Below are 16,955 nucleotides of genomic sequence, written 5' to 3'. Positions count from 1 at the left end.
AGCTTTCTGTATAAAACAAATGGTATAGTTAATGCGCCAGCACAGCCATTCCTTGTCTTGATTACCATGCCTTGTTCTCCTCTCCACAGATCAATAAGGAGTTGTGGAAGATGGAAATAGCCTGAAATGTGTCTTTGACACAGCCAGCCAGGCCCACACTCTTGTTTGCCATCAATGCAGCCTGAAACTGGGAGCACCCACCACAATTCCCAGGGAATGGGTCTCACAGGGAAGTTTTTGTGGCTACATGATGTTATTTTACTACCATGAGGCACAAGAAACAAAATGTAATTTTTAACTTTTAGAATGATGATGAATATGAAACACATCATGCCAGCACACACTACACTATTTTAAATATATTTACAGGTCGTTGAGATGCGTCAACAAAGGAGTATTAATTGGAATTTTTGTCATGTAGTGTCATATACTACCAGATTTTTCTCCAGTTTGTCTTGGCTTCAAAGAGGAAATCAGTCACTTTTTCCTTCACAAAGCAGAGAGGATCTGAGGAAATGCAGGTGAGTCACCCTTCTTCAGTACCTTGTAACACACCGAGCTATTAACACACACAGGACAGCACTACAACCATTCACTGGGATTTCTCATGGAAAACCAGGCAGAATCAAAGCACCCCCCAACAACACTCTCTGAAATGTTTAAAGATTTCGTAAGGGATGGCCAATGTGAAGTTTCTCACTTTTACAAAGATTCTTGATACAGTTGCACAATGTAACTTTTGATGTTTAATGGTATTATTGTACTGTTTGATGATATTATTATCAGATAAATGAGAGCTGGCTGGGATGCTGCACTCAAAAACAAACTACCAACATCTCCCTGTCAAACCAGGGCTTCCTGCAGGGATATGTGTCTGCTGGCTCTGGTTTTATTCAACATTGTCATTAATGATTTAGACAATGGAATACAGAATACGCTTTCCAGAACAGCCACTGGCAAACTTTGGGAGAAAAAAAAATAAAAAACAACCTTCAAAAAATACTATGGCAATGGAGAATGATCCTGGGAACGTGCAAAAGTAAGGGAATTCAGTAACTCACACACAGGCGAAGGATTAGAGTCAGAATCAAATGCAGAAAGAGGAGTCATTTGCTATAAGACAAAAATGACCTGAACATTGTGTTATCATGACTTACTCTGATGCAATTTATCACTGATTGGTAATTTCACATACTCTCAGTACAAATTACATATTTTTCACTTATATATAAGTTCCCTACACAAACTTTATTTGCCTTTTACAGCTTGCTTAACTTTTAGCATATTAAATTATTTTTTAAAGACATATTTATGTCTTTTCTTCAGTTTATTGCTATCAGCATTTCCTGGCTTATAAGCACAACTGGAAATAATAGAAAAAACACTGCTGGGAAAGGAAGTCAGGTCATATAAAAAATGCACCTCCAACACAGAGACATTTTTAAAAGAAAAGCAGTAGGCACAGTATCTTTTTTCTGCAATTATTATTACAAATCTAGGAAAATTAGGACAGGAGTAATTGCCTCATTCCTAAATGCTCATCACCATGTTCCTAAAAATATTATGAACAATTAAAACACATTTTAGAACATATTAGCCAAACCATGTGACTAAGATGTGACCTTGGGTTTATTAGTTCAGCCAACCTGTAGCTGAAAAAGCAACTAAATGGGCTAAAAATAATTATGCTTTGCAGATGTAAGGACTGGACTCCTTTCTATGCTGAATTCATTCAAATTTGTTAAAATCAGAAGAGAAAATCCACAATAAATCCTGCTGACCTACAGAGATCAGCTGAAGTCTCCTATTTCTACATTCATATCTCCAAAAGGCCGATTTGGGCCCTTAATCTTCATCTTTAATCTTAATGACCATGGGATTATCTCTGGGCTTTTTCATCATCTTCAGCAGCATTTCTACAGCCACACATTTCAGATGCCTCTCCCTTTAGAGCACTCAAAACAGAGCACAGGGGTTTCCTGGATTTTGTGACAGCTCTTATTTTAGCATCAACACAAAAATTAGTGTGCAACCACAAGAACCCAAAACACAAATGTCATAAAAGCTCAGGCTTTCCATTTCCTCATTTCAAAAGCTGTACTTGGATACCGAGATTGATCCTGGATGAGCAAAAACTTTAACATTTGCATAGCACTGGATCTTCCTGACACCAGGGGATCAGACCCAGCCACCAGGGAAGGCTTGGGCTGCTTTTAACAACCTCACCTTCCTCTACGACAAGCAGACTTGCTTAGTGCCAAAATGATTCATTCCTGTAGCTTAAAACAGAAAGCTGGGGGTTTTTTTGTTTTGCTTTGGCTTTTTGTTGTTGGCTTAAATTGCAGGAAGCAGTTTAGTGAGCTTGTGAATTTTTGCTGGGAAGACTTGGGCCACAGATGTGCTCTGGAACTGTATTTTTACCACTTGAAAAACTCAACTGTCCAGTTATAAGAAGCTCTGCTAGTGCAGATGACCAGCAATTAAAATCAGAACATCAGCCCTGGGACAACCTGGTGCACAGAACAAATTTATTTTAGTAATTTTAAACTTTTTCAAAAGATTGTGGTAAAGGGCTCAACAGAAGCCCCAAACTCAAAGTTCCCTTAACATTTTTCAGCAGAACTTTAAAATAGGAAATGGTAACAAGAAATTTAACCCACTGTTTTTGAGGTTCAATAAAAACAAGGTAGTGAGACATCAGTACTAACACTACTAATCTCTGCCAATCATTTTAAATTTAATTAAACATGTACCCTCAATAACTCACTGTTGGTAGTAGATTCCTTTTTTTGGTTTTTTGGTAATGAATGTCCTCTTAGCTCATTATTCTACAACCATGGGAGGTCAGTTGTCTTTGACACTCCCAATCAATAAGTGTTAGCCATGACTAGGATGAGTGACTTGGCAAGAAAATTGTTTCCAATGCTTCCCAGAGTGAAATCCTGCTTCCAGCACCTTCCAGTGCAAACAGGACTCTACCTCTGTGCTACAGTAATTGAGATCTTTCTAACCACATCAGGTCATCAAATGACTATAAACACAGACTATTTACAGGCTGCCTACTAAAATTAACCTCATGCTGAAAAGCAAATGTTTAAAACTGAGGGATTCTTCTACCAAGTGGCCTCTGTGCTGGTATTTAACAGAGCTCCCTAATCTTCAGTCACCGATTTACTTCTACCTTTCAGATTGTGTTAGAACTGTCAGGTTTGTGTATGGAACAGCCAAGCACAGGCCTGACAGATCCCTCCTCACACCACTGTTACTGAAAGGACCGCAATCAGGTCCTTCAACGGGAGATTCCTTATTTTAAAAAAATAACTAAACCCACCTTCACTCCATTACTGATAACCAGGTCTCATTTTCTCAAAGACTCCAACCTGAATGCTCAGCAGTCTCCTTAATCCACTAAACAGCATTTTAAATATTCTTCATTTAGTCAATATAGTCCATCATCTTAAGTACTGATGTCTTAATTTGTCCCTCTCAAAGAGGAAATAATACAGCAGGATGTCGGCTACACATTTCCACTGTATTTTTGTAGAATTGCATTTTTCAGGCTGGTCCAAGTCAGGGGATATTCGTTTTTTTACCAAGCACTTGAAATAACTAAAGTAATCTGATGTGCAAATATTTTTCACACAGAAAGATAAAATTCTAAACATGAACTGCCAAAACCTTGTAAGAGCATCTTTAAACTAGTTTACAGTTCTTGAAAACTAATTTATTAAATATTTCAATGAAGTACTTATACCCATATGCTGAACTGTTGAATTGTCATGACCAGTAAAATGTTTATAATGATTATATTTTTATTAATGCAAAGCAATTCTGTTTATTAGAACACATTAGGTCCAATGACACCGAAATAAACTGGACACAAAGAATTTTGAAGATAACTGGTTCCAAGACAGACCTTTATATCACAAAGCTTTAGAAAGCAGCTTTTTAAAACCGTAAGATTCTGGTGGCTACTATAAACATTTTTAAGGCCATCCATGCTCTGAACTGCTCCTTTTATGAGGTGGGGATACTGAGCTGCTTCAGTGGCAAACAGCCCGGCAAAATAGGGCAAATCTGTCTAGAAGTCAATAGGAAGCAGAGCAGTAAAAGATACCCTTAAGCAATTTTACATTTAAGAGCAACCTACTTATGACAAGATACATTAATTTCAATAGCAACAAAACCAGACAGGAGCATCTATCCCAATAATGCATTAGTTTAAAACTCCTGATTACAGAGAGAACTTCAGTGATTTTGAAATACTACCAGTATTCAGTCATGAATCACAGATTGGGACTTCATATAATCAGGGATTATGTGTCTTTAATTTTTCATTGACCAAAATCTATCAGAAATGGGAATGTGATAGCTTAATGGCCTCATGCTTAAATCTATGCAGACTGCAAACCAGTTGTGTCCTCCCTTGCCATCTGTTCCTTGATGGTACTTAATGATTAAGTCTGGTATCATAACGCACCCTAATTTGAAATATACCATTGTTTGAATGTATTTGGTGAGTTCAGTGAAATGCTACCCTGTGGTTTAGCTAACAGTAGCACAGCATTCACTTGTACAAACAAATGCTGCTTGCCTAATAAAGTTATATTTTCTGCAAAGTCCTTTTACTGGAATGCTGAGGTTCACTCTGGGTATCTGTCAAATATTTCAATAATTACTGCTAACAAAATTTTGGGATAGATTTCAAGTAATAAAGGGGCATCTTCATTATTTACTACTGGCAAGAAAATAATAAGCATGCTCAAAACATGTTCTACAAAGAGATTTAATACAGCAGCGTCCTTTTACTGACAAAACAATAAAAAAAGTCAAAATAAAATTGGGGCTTTCCCTGGAGAATAATTGGTAGATTTGACAATCTACCTTTTAGTTGTACAACACCTGCATTTCTACCCTCAAGACTGTTTGAGCAGCAGCCAATGAACAGCTGAAATGGTCACGTAGTTCTGCAGACATCTGCTCAAACATCTGAAGATATCCCAAACACTGAGATACCCTTTGCCACAAAATCAGTACCAATACCTCAGTTTAAGGGCACTTTGCTAACTCTGCACTTAGCAAGGATCGACTGTGTGTGCCCGAAGTTCAACAGCTGCATCCAACGTTTTCTGCCTCGTGATCATGCGAGCTTTAGGAAGCCCACCTAGCACCAAAAGTCTTTTGGCCCTTGTGCAAAACCCCACTTCCTAGGATTATGTCCAACATCATAAACTGTCAGGAGGCTGAAGCCCTATGCCTACTGAAAAATAAAAACCAATCAAACCATGACCAACTGGCCTAACCCAAATGGAGTGGCTGGTGGGATCACAGGGAGCACTGCCAAGAACGTATCCGTGGATACTGAGCATATGCAGACAGCCTCCCTCCTGCCAGCCTCAGCTCAGCCTCTGAGCGGGCTCAACTACGCAGGGCAGCTGCACGGTTCCTCAGCAGCCTGGCTGGCACTCCCAGCACAGGAGCTGCGGGATTCCTCACGGCTGAGGGTGCTAGAAGAGCTGCAGCACAGGTTACTGTGTCCTGCCCAGTAACCCCGCGTCTGCCTGCTCCCAGCAGGGATGGGGACCTGCTGCACATCACAACCTCTGCTTGGTCCCACTGCAGCGGCAGTATCAGCGTGAAGAGACAGCCCCTCACATCTCTACACTCCCAGGTTTACATGTGAATGAGCCAACAGCCAGGCAAAATCAAAGTACATTCAACAGGTCTGATGACTGATCTTTAGTTTCTTCCTCTCAGGGTTTAAAAAAAAAAAAACCAAACTGAGTCCAGAACAGCCCAAATTTATTTCTGTTCTCTTTTCCCTAACAGCAATAAAGAAGATGCATGCAGATGAACAAAATGTATGAGAAAACAAGAAAGAAGGTAAAACAGTTCACCTGTCATTGACTCAGCACACACCTGTAGCTGAATCAACATCCCCCTAAAAATCCTAATTTCCAAGTTTACAGAGCAACCACTGTCTTTATCATCAAACAGTATGAAATAACTTTATTACTATTGTTTCACCTTGATCTTGACTATTCTTTTCCTATCACACTAGAAGGTAGTATGTAAAAAAAATAAAGCTTTCTGCCACAAATTGAACCTAGTGAGTCACTGCTGACTGCACCAAGTAACCTGGGTGAGCTCCCCACAACAAATCAATGGAGGTGGAGCAGCCTCTCTGCTCCACAGCTGGCAAAAGGTAATCTGACTGCCACCAAATTAACAAGTGCCACTCACAGAAAGGAAAATCTATAGGATCTAGCGCAGCACAGAACACTTAACACTGATACACAAAATAAACACATCTAGGCATTAAAAATTAGACAATTCCTACAAGAAACATCAAGAAACGAAACTTTTTATTCAGGGAACACACGAAAACCAAAAAGTCTGACAAACACACACACTACTCCAACAATCTAAATATCTTTCAAGGGACATCTTGTTGGTTTACTTGGTTGGTTTGGAGGGGTTTTTTAACTACAGACAATTTAGCAGCAAATCTCATTTGCAAAGAGAGAATTAAACTGCTGTACTTGCACCACATCACTTTCCAAACCAAACTAAACCCCAAAGGTGCCCGGGATGCAAGAGGGTACAGGCTAAAGGTCCAGAAAGCAAGGAGATGGACATGCCATAGAAGCAAAATACTAAGGATCATGAAGCCTGAAGTTTTGACTTCTACTTCAAGCACTCTCAGAGCCAACATTTTTTACTTCTGAGTCCAGATTTTCAAGACCTATTCAGTTCAGTACCAATTAACAAACAGAGTAGTTGAGAACTACTCGACTTTGTGATTAACACCTCAAAGCAACTGACCACAGGAACGCTGCAAACATTGCCACCCCCAGAAATCCTGTCACAACAGTAAGATCGGCTTCACACGTAAGCACACTCAGATCTGCAACACAAGATGCAGCATGACTTGGCACCAAACATCCCAGGGCACTGGAGTGAGGAAGTGTTTTCACAGCGCACCTTGGGAGGATCACTCTGCAAACATGCGGGTATTAGTTTTGAAGAAACATCAGGCACAGTTATAAAAGACGCAGAATAGGGCCAGCAAGTTGTCATCACGGCCAGGAAACAGCAAGCAGAGAAGACAATAAACACTTATGGCCCTGAGCAAATTACATTTGTGGAGCTAATATGCTTTCTAAGACATTTAAAATATTAATATAAGGGAAAATTACTATGTAGGATTTAAAAGCAATACATATTTATGCAGCCTTCTTTATTTAAGCTTGAAAAAAACTTTTAAGAGAAGTTTGTAAGTACAGGTTTTTTTCTTCTATCCTAACAGCACCACAGCAGCATGTACTTTGCTTTATTTGATAATCATATAACTACCAAAAATAATTTCTCCTTTGAAAGACTTGGAAAAATGTTCACTCATTTTACTCTTGACTTTGAACTTTGCTGAAGGTACAAATTCTCAAAAAAAATTAGTTACTACTTTAGACTCACAGTAGTCTGACCACAGGTAAACACCTCAGCACTGAATATTAAGAACTGCAGGAAATACTGATGTGTGATCTGTCAAGTAAGATGGCACCAGAGCTACAAACATATTGCAGTTTTAGTGACTAGAAAGCTCTTCAGTTGTAAAAACAGCACCACACACATTACCACTAAGTACTTCTGGTTAGAACACCTTGACTTTAGATAATTTCCCTTCCTTAGGAAGGGAAAGAAACCCACTATAAGTAAATGACAAACAATAAAATACACATTTTCATCTTTCTCCACACCCAATTTCAGACTAGTGACAATGTAACATTTGCCTACATTCTCTCATACATCTCCTAGTATTTGTATTCTGGTTTTGCCCAGCACACACAATAAATACACAGCAAGTGTATTCCCAAGCTACCAGGAAATTCCACCAGACATTTTTTGCTCAGGGGCTTATTTAAGAAAAACAAAGACACCACACAGAGAAAAACTGGAACAAATATTTCCCTGCAGCTTAAACCAAGATAAAATTCTGTAATAAACCTAAGTGGACTGTCTTCCATCACTATAGGAAAGGAAGCAAGCACTGGAGTGTCTCTAAATGTGCAACACAAAGATTCACTGCATGGCCAGGAATGTGACAGACACCATTTATGAGCTCATCCCATACAATCTCCCAGCCCAAAAATACAACATCAGATAATTTTTGCTTGGGTCGAGCAGTAGCCTTGCTTCAACTCAAAGCCTTGGCATCAATTAATCCCATGAAACAAAGGGGAGGCATTTTGCAAATAGTGCTCAACAACAACTGCCTCTGGAGCATCTTCAGGATAAAGACTGGACTCTAAAACAAAGCAAACAAACACAGAGACTCTCACACAGTTAGTCCCAAATAATCTTTGACCACTGAGGTCATGTGTGCTAACAAAGCAGCATCTTGGAAAAATGTCTTGATCCCTAAATAATTACTACCTAGGGAAAAGTGGTGCATTATGAAAGACAAGGAAGGCAAGAAATTGCTATTTAGCTAAGAGAAAAAAGAGGAGGGATCAAAAATAAGAGGAACATATGAACAAACACAAAACTTAAAAGTCCCTTCTTAACAGAAGAAACAAGTGAGGAAAACCCAGAAGTAAATCTCAAATTTGGCGTAGGATAAGATGAGCTTGATTTAGCACCCAAATTCAGTTAACCAGGTTCGTTTTTAAAAGAAAGATCAGAGCAGAGCAATACTTTGCAAAGGTTTGTCATGGAGAGATCCCCAGACCAGCCACGAAATCCGAAGCAGGACAGCCTTGCCACTGAAGGGTACAAGCTGATCAGCCAGGGGTCTGTAACTAACTTAAAACTCTGGATTTTACTGCTGCTGTTACTCTCATGGAGTGCTTTGAAACAGCATGTAGAATGTGAAATGCAAAATTCTCTGAAAAAGAAACTGTAAAGCCATAGTGAATGTAGGTTCTTTCCTTGACAGAATGCTTTCAATGCTGAGACAAGTTATTTTGGTATTAGATCTAAGATGGCTATTTATGGAACAGGTTGACAGACTTAAGAGAAACCTCTGTATGTATTAAAAAATAGTTTTTAATTCAGTTTTTATTCCCTGGCCCAAGGTAGTAGCCTAGAGTAAGGATGGGGTAAGTAGCAGGCTATCAAAAGAAATAAGGAGACACAGTCAAAGAAAGATAATCAAGACGGCACATGAAGGAGAGGAAAGAAGTGGATGTGGACGTGTAAAGGAAGATTAGATTATTTAATTCCTAATCTTCAAATTTTGCAAGGAACAAGAGTGAACAACAGAGTAGTTTCCTGATCAGAAATAAATCAGGGTAGCCAGGATGAAGGAAAGCAGACATCAGCTGTGGAAAAGAGCACAAAAGCTAACAAAAACTAGTAAAACAGAGACAAGTGAAGAACAAAAACTTCAAGCATTCCATGTTCAACCCATGCATTTTTCCACTTTATCTATCAAAAACCCAATCAGCTCACAAGCGCAGGTATCAGTCTGTGTCCACCTCACCTGCCCAATTCAGAGCTCACTGCAGGCTGATGGTCCAGTCTGAAATTATTCATCTTTACACTAAGAACTAAGTTTTCCTTTTCTCTAATCAAAAAGGTTTAATTCCAACAGTCCTGGTGTGCATTGTGCTGGACCACTTCTTAAAGAATTTGCTTCTTTACAAAAAAAGTGACTGTTACAAATTCAGCTTTTGTGAAGAAAAATCCCAGCCCTGCTGCTGCAGAACCATTCTTGGGAGCAACAACTTTCACAAATTCCAAGTGACACCCTGCACCTGTGGAAACCTGACAGAGCACATCTGGAAGTGCGAATCTAATCCATGAAGTGATAAAGGTGTAGACTTAAAAATACCTGACCTTTTTCTAAAAGACATGTTCCTACTTCTGCTGCCAAAGCCACCCATTTCCTTTTCCTCAGAACTCTTTTCCACTTCCCCACCCAGCCAGAGCCTGGCTGAAGCTGCCTCTCCCCCTTGGTGTCCCCAAGAAGGAGTTAATTGGATTGAGTGGCTGGCTGTTCCTGCACTCTTTCACAGAGCCAGCAGCTGGCTCCAGCACTGGAGACAGAGTCCAGTTTTCAGGGGAAGATATAGGCAAGCCAGAAGTATGGGCTGGCAAGCTCAACGGCTCGGAAAAAAGCAAACAACTGAAGGCTGAGAGCTCAGAACAGCAGCCAAGGAAGCTGTCCACATTCTAGGCACACACCACCAGGGTGGTGGGAGGAAGCAGGCAGCCAGTCCACCTGGAAAATTTGATGGTGTGAAAGGCCTGCTAGTGGATCCAGTCAGCAAAAAACAGTGGGAGAATGGTAAAAGGGGAAAAACCCAGGAGAATAATAAAAGACTTCATCTTTGAAGCAGTTTTCAGCATGTCTGGATGCAAAGACTGATATGGAAAGTATCACTTAATATATGTAATTAAGACCAAAGTTATAAACGGCACACTGGGATGAAAACAGCCAGGTTTTCCAGACAGTGGATTAAATTAACTCAGTTCCAGAGTTTGGTTCTGTACATTACCAACTCTGCATATAGTCTGGGTCCAATAGTTCCTTTAAACCAGATTTACTTCCACAAACACAAAGCATAGTAAAATAGAACAATTAAAGCTAAAATACTGTTTCAAGTCTTTGTTGCTTGACCAAATATTAATGGTGGTGGTAAATGTAATGAAAGCCCCAATCTTGTAACTACTTGCAGCTGTCTCTTTTTATTCAAAGGAACCAGCAAGACTCTTGTCAGTTTGGGAACCACAGCTCATACTAGAATACTTTCAGCATTTCTTACACAATCCTACTGGAATTCAGTTAACAAATATCAGAGAACAAGACCTATCAAAAATGGAAATAAACTCCACTCAGAAAATGAGTGTTTCTGTAAAAATACTGTGATTTTTTTGGATCAGAGGCGTTTATAAACAGTATAACACTAAGACTATTGAAAAAACCTGAGGTGGTGTTAATCAGGCTCTGGAAAAATATCTCCAGGACAACTGAGTATTATTTTACTGCAATTGTACTTGGGTGTGCAACAGGTGACTAATCCATTGAATCACACTGGTTCACTGATTTCAGTACCATACACAACAGATTTTATTCCAGCCTATGAGCACTTTATAATGTTAGAAGCACTATGATGCAGAGGTCCAGTGAAGGTATCAAGTATTCCTGGTATGTTTCTCCACCTCCCTACCATGGCAGAACACCACTGCAGTGATCTCTCGTGCTCTGATTTATTTCCAAGAAGCATGACCCCTTTTTTGTATCAAAGAGCACAAAGATAAAGGCTCAGATTTAGAAAGACAGATGGGTTTCTATCCACAAGTATCAGATGCTGACTGATCCCAGCAGAAGGTAAGTAACCGGATACTTTTGAAGAATGGGACCTAAATTTAAACAGGAAATTAGAGACATTCTCTCAAGTTGGGAGCTAATATTATAAGCACTGGAATTCTCCTTAATTAAAAATAAAGTTTTAAAAATAATAATTAAATTGGCCTGCAGCATCTCCAGCAAGGAAGAGCCCTTCAGATGTAACTGGACACTGAACAGAATCTGTGCAATTTTCACATGTCCCGAAACATCCAAAAAGTCAAAGGTAAAAAACGTACAAGGAATGTGATGAATTCTCTCATGGATGAGGTACTAATAAACTCAGTGCTGATGCACCCCACAATCTCAGCACCACCAGCATCCTGCAACTATTCCAGTGCTGACTCCTCTCTTCCCTGTCTGAATCATTACAATTGTTGAAAATAAAGTTGATCCAGACAAGCACAAGGAGAAACAAATGCTGGACTGACAAACTCTCACTTGCAGATGATGGAGGGCAGGATTAACTCTTTTTTAACTGAACAAAAAACCTTCTCTAACTAACAAAGCCACTTTTTTTTTGACTGTGTTACTGTTTACAAACCATGCCTAATCCAATATTAACACTCACTTTTATGGTCACGGAATGTGTTTTTTCAACATTTGGCAAGAATAAAGTAAGTATTAAAATATATATGCAGCAGCACCTCTAACAGCCTCCACTGCCACAGCTCCTAACCACAGACCTCTAGTTCTCATGTGAAGTCACTGAGCTTTAAAAAAAACCCAAAACAAACAACCAAAAAAATTCCCCAACCCCAACATTCTGAAGAAAAACACTTTTCTTTTGAAGTCACATGACAAGTATTTTTCTGCCATATTTCCTCAATATAGAGTAATAACGAATGAAAGGAAAATAAAAGAGAAATAAAAATGGAAAACACTGGAAATAATCTATATTGGTGATTAGTTAGAGCTGCATCTTTGCAGTGTTTTTGCAAATGAAGGCGCTTAATGGGTGGATATTCAAACTGAACAGGACCAGAAGTTAACACAGGTTTCCACAGTGACTTCACCGCAGACAGGATCACACTGCAAAACATGAAACAATTTTTCCCCTATTTCAATCCTGGCACAAAACCCAAAACAAACTGAACCTTCCCAAAACACGAACAGAGATCTAAAAGGCAATTCTAAGCAGTAACCAGCCATAATACATCTCAGTTCCTGAAAGACCTTCCAGTGTAGGGACATATTTCTAAAATTAATTTTATTTGTACACCAATGCTTTTACACACACCTCCAGTCTGAGGTAGGTTTCACTGTTCTGACTACCAAACTAGTTTTTTTTAAATTTACATCTCCAATGTGCATTTTGCACACGTACACACCCAGTGCTTCCTAAGTACAGCAATCATGGCACGGGGTCAAGGATGCACAAAGTCACAGCCAAATTCAACACACAGCACCTTAGGCATGGGAATGTTCCTTCTCCACAATTTTCCATTCTACATACATGCATCAGGTATCAATTTATACTCAGTATTAAAAAACTGACTGATAAAAGCTTAACTTGAAGACTATACTCCTCAAAATCACCTTGTTCCAGTGCCAAATTTGCCTTCCAGCTGTTGAACTATTTTACCCCATACAAGTTCTACATATTAAATGCATGGCCACAGCTGACAATCTACTTACTTTACGTAGTCCAAGAAAAAAAAGAAGGAAGTTGTAAAATAGTATTCTTCAGTGAAATGCATCACTTAAAATTCTTATTAAAGTGTGCCAGAATCCACTTAGGATTTTTTTTTCAAAAAGTTCCATTCCATCAAGTTTTCCAGTTTTTCAACAATAGGGTGAATATTAGAAGTGAATACTTGGGAGTTTTAGTTATACAGAAGTAGGTGACAAGGAAAATACTGGTTTCAAAAAGGCTGTGCATTCACACTTAAATGTGGTAAAGTGTTGCTCTTTTGACACAGATTAGTTACACAAGCTGAACACCAAGAGTAAAAAGTTTTAAATCATTAAATATGAGTAAAAGCTATAAACGGAGCAAGAGGATGCCCATCCCTGAGCAGTGTTATTGAGGAACAGCTGCCAATACAAGCTGCTCATGCACTGATGGATGTACCCAGCCAGCAATAAGCCCATAGCTTTTCATACCTATACAGAAAATAGATGTATTTCTCTGCAGAGACTTTAAATACATTTTAAAAAAAAGGTATGTAGAAATCTTTGCACTAGTAACACTTTTATGATTATATCACTAGACACCTGACAAGTGTTACTCTCCAGCATGACAGTAGTGGGCAACATTCCAGTCAAAATTATGATTAACAGAGAGCCACTGTAAAGGATTTTTTCTAACAACCGGAGTTTTCAATAAACAGTTTATAAACGCATGTAAGAATGTTTCTTCTGTGGGCTGTAGCTAGAAAACACTCTACACTCACAATTAAAGCATCAGCTTTACTGCTTAACTGCTATCTACTCTAATTTGGAAGCGTGGAAAATGAGAAGGAAGGAGTTTAAGGACAGCCCTTTCACTCAGTGAACAACCCTGTTTGAGTTGCATGCCATCCTTAAGTTGCATGTCACGTGCACCAAGATATGGATTAGAATCTTATTAGCCAAGCAAATTTATTCAAAATTTTCTTTATAAGCATGACTTACAACGGGATGAACCTTTTTTATGCCTCTCAGTGGAAATCTGGGAAACTGTTTACAGTCATCCCATTTTCCAGTAACTTCTACAATGATGATTCAGCCTGTATCACACTATACATCCTGCAAATACATTGCTGGGACATTCAGCTGTGCGAGTCAGGATCTGCCACGATCCCAAGTCTTTTAACTCACCAGATGACCGTGTCAAGCACAAATGAAAGTAATTTACCAAGGTCAATATGGGGAGAGGGGGAAAAGGATTTTTCACAAGGCAGCAAAAAAAAATACAAGAGAAACAAACCAGCAAAAAAAGATAACCCCAAAGCAGCGCTTGCCCACACTCACATTTGCAGCATGACTTCGTTCAGATGCACTCCATCCACCAGTGCTACATATTCCTCCAGGTTGGTCCCATTTCCTCCAGCTAGCGGTCCGAATGTCTTCACCTGGAACAGAATCAGCAGCAGCACGGTGACACCAACGCCACCTCGCTCCCTGCCGCAAGGCTCTTCTCCTCAAACAATGAGCAAAAAAGCCCAGGAACGAGCGAGGGGAAAACGAACGCTTACCCAGGTGACAAGAGGGCTCGACATGAACTGCTCCAGAAGGGGTGTGAAGATCTCGTTCTCCATTTTACAAAAAAATGGTTAACATCAATGCAGCTCCTCTGACGCAAAAAATAAAGGTAAGTCCTTCACTGCAGCAACTCTCCGGAATGCTCCAAGGATTCAGCTGGAGTGAGTGAACCCCATTTTTACCGAGCGATGCAATAGCAACAAAAGTCAGTGCGCTGGCAAGCGGGATTTATCTTCCTCTTTCAAGAAAAAATGCATCTGAAAGTCCATCTACGCGATTTTCAGCCTTTCCATTGATGCCTCTCCCTTCCTACATAGCGAAGGGGTGGAAGGAAGGAAGGAAGGAAAGAAAAGAGGGAGGCTGCCTAGCTACTGAGATTCTGCATCAGACAAAAAAAAAAGAGAGGAAGGAAAGATCTGCTTCAGCAGCGGCAGCGCCGCAGAAAGGAAGGATTCCAGCGAAACTCCGCAAGCTCATCCTGCCCCTTCCCCACACAAAAAGCCCCAACCCCGGGCGAGGGGAGCAGCGAGGGCAGCGACCCCCGCCCCGCTCGCAGCCAAGCCCCCCGGGCTGCGGCTGCACCAGAGCCCCGCTGCCCCCCGGTGCAATGGCACCGACAGGGAACCGGCCCCCGGAGGGATCGGGGGCTATTTTAAATCAGTTCCCTTTTCTATCCCTTCCCTTTTCCACTAAACTACGACGCCAGAGAGCGGCAGGACCAGCACACGCCGCCCGGCCCTGCAGCCTCGCCCTTCCCCCGCGCTGGCCGCTCCCCTCAGGCTCCGCTCTCCGCTCTCCCCTCGCCGTTCCCGGAGCGCCTCCCGACCCCTCCCCAGCTGTATTCCTGCCGCTCCGCCACCGCTCCCGCGGCACCAGCTCCGCTCCCCACCCCCCCTCCTCCCGATCTGCAGGGCCACCTCGCCTCAGCCAGCGCGGCCGCGCCGCATCGCTCGCCTCGTCCTCTTTCCCTCCCTGCCTCCCTCCCGCTCTCCCTTGCCCACGGGCGGCTCCAGCGCGCGGATCCCTCCGCCCGGAGCCGGGTATCCCTCCGCCGCCGCTCGGGGATGGCGGCGCGATTAGAAAGGGGCGGGGCCGCAGCGAAACCGCTGCAGGACTCGCGCCTGGCGCGCGCGCGCGCGAGATGCGGCTGCGGTCGCCGCTCCGCTTGAGGCGTGAGGGGTGGAGATCGTCGTCCCTTCCCCGCTCCGGGAATAAAGGTGCTCCTGAGGGAGGAAAATGCTCTTCCAATGCCCCTTGTGGGGGAATAAAGGTGCCCGTGAGGGAGATGCTCTTCCATTCCCCTCTTGGGGAATAAAGGTGCCTGTGAGGGGAAAACTCGGCGCCGGAGGGATATTCTCCATTTCCCTTAGGAGAATAAAGGTGCCCGCGAGGAAAAAAGTGTGGGCGGGAGGGAAATGCTCTTGCATTCCCCTCTTGGGGAATAAAGGTGCCCGTGAGGGGAAAACTCAGCCCAGGGGCGATATTCTCCATTTCCCTTAGAAGAATAAATGTGCCCGTAAGGGGAAAAAAGCTCGTGAGGGAGGAAGAGAGGGAGACGCTCTTCCCTTCTCCTTTGGCGGACTAAAGGTGCCCGTGAAGGAAGGAAAAAACGCGGGAGGGAGAGGCTCTTCCAATCACCTCTTGTGGAATGAAGGGGGCCGTGAGGGGAAAAGGGGCGGGAAGGAGATGCTCTTCCTTTCCCCTTTGGGGAATAAAGGTACGCATGAGGGGAAAAGCATGTGAGGGAGGGAGATGCTCTTCCATTCCCCCCTTAGGGAATAAAGGTGCCTGTGAGGGAAAAACCTCGGTGTGGGACACAAATGACCTTCCGTTTCCCTCTTAGGGAATAAAGGTGTCCATGAGGGGGAAAGTGTGGGAGGAAAAGATGCTCTTTCATTCTCCTTTGGGCAATAAAGTTGCCCGTGAGGGAGAAAGTCGGTGCAGGAGCGAGATGTTCTTCCATCTCCCTTTTTGGGAATAAAGGTGCCCGTGAGGGGAAAAACTCTCACCCTCAGGAGGTGGAATCCAGAAGCACGGCAAGTTCCCCCCTCAGGAAGTGGAATGCAGCAGCAGCAGCACAGGTTTTCTCCTCAGAAGGTGGAATTCAGACGCACACACGTTAAGGCAAACCCCAACTTTCTGGAAGGGTTTTGTGGAGAATCAGAGGATGACAAGCAGTGTGCTGGCCTGATCCATTGTCCCTTCCCTGAGCCTTCTCCTGCTACTTGTGCTTCCAGTATTCAATCCTGCATTAATATGCATGGATATATCTGCTTAATACATTATGTGGTTCATTGACAAAGCATTTCACAAAATCTCAAACTAAATCCAGCTTCTCTTCCGTGTGGTATAAATTAAAGTGCAGCAGCATTCTTTCAAATACCTTTAGTTTTGCACATCCAATTAAAAAAAGAAAAAG

At 41.8% G+C, this 16,955-nt stretch overlaps 1 protein-coding gene across 20 annotated transcripts in view; it reads right to left on the bottom strand.

The window, feature by feature from the left end:
• Nucleotides 1-15,568, bottom strand: part of CCDC88A (coiled-coil domain containing 88A) — a 65,258-nt gene extending 49,690 nt beyond the window's left edge. For 5 of the 20 annotated variants that reach the window (XM_048299111.1, XM_048299112.1, XM_048299104.1 and 2 more), the window contains exons 1-2: nucleotides 14,530-15,352; nucleotides 14,306-14,406 (exon numbers count right to left, since the gene is read on the bottom strand). In XM_048299111.1, coding sequence (XP_048155068.1) covers nucleotides 14,306-14,406; nucleotides 14,530-14,592 — 164 coding nt within the window. In that variant the 5' untranslated portion in view covers nucleotides 14,593-15,352. Of the gene's footprint in view, nucleotides 1-14,305; nucleotides 14,407-14,529; nucleotides 15,356-15,453 lie in introns of those variants that run through there. The other 15 variants (XM_048299109.1, XM_048299107.1, XM_048299117.1 and 12 more) reach the window with 9 other exon arrangements.
• Between the last annotated feature and the right edge of the window lie 1,387 nt (nucleotides 15,569-16,955).

Source organism: Corvus hawaiiensis, chromosome 3, assembly GCF_020740725.1.
Source record: "Corvus hawaiiensis isolate bCorHaw1 chromosome 3, bCorHaw1.pri.cur, whole genome shotgun sequence".
In the NCBI taxonomy this organism is placed as follows: Eukaryota; Metazoa; Chordata; class Aves; order Passeriformes; family Corvidae; genus Corvus; species Corvus hawaiiensis.
Note: the sequence above shows the minus strand (reverse complement) of the source record. Positions and strands in the feature narration are given on the sequence as shown.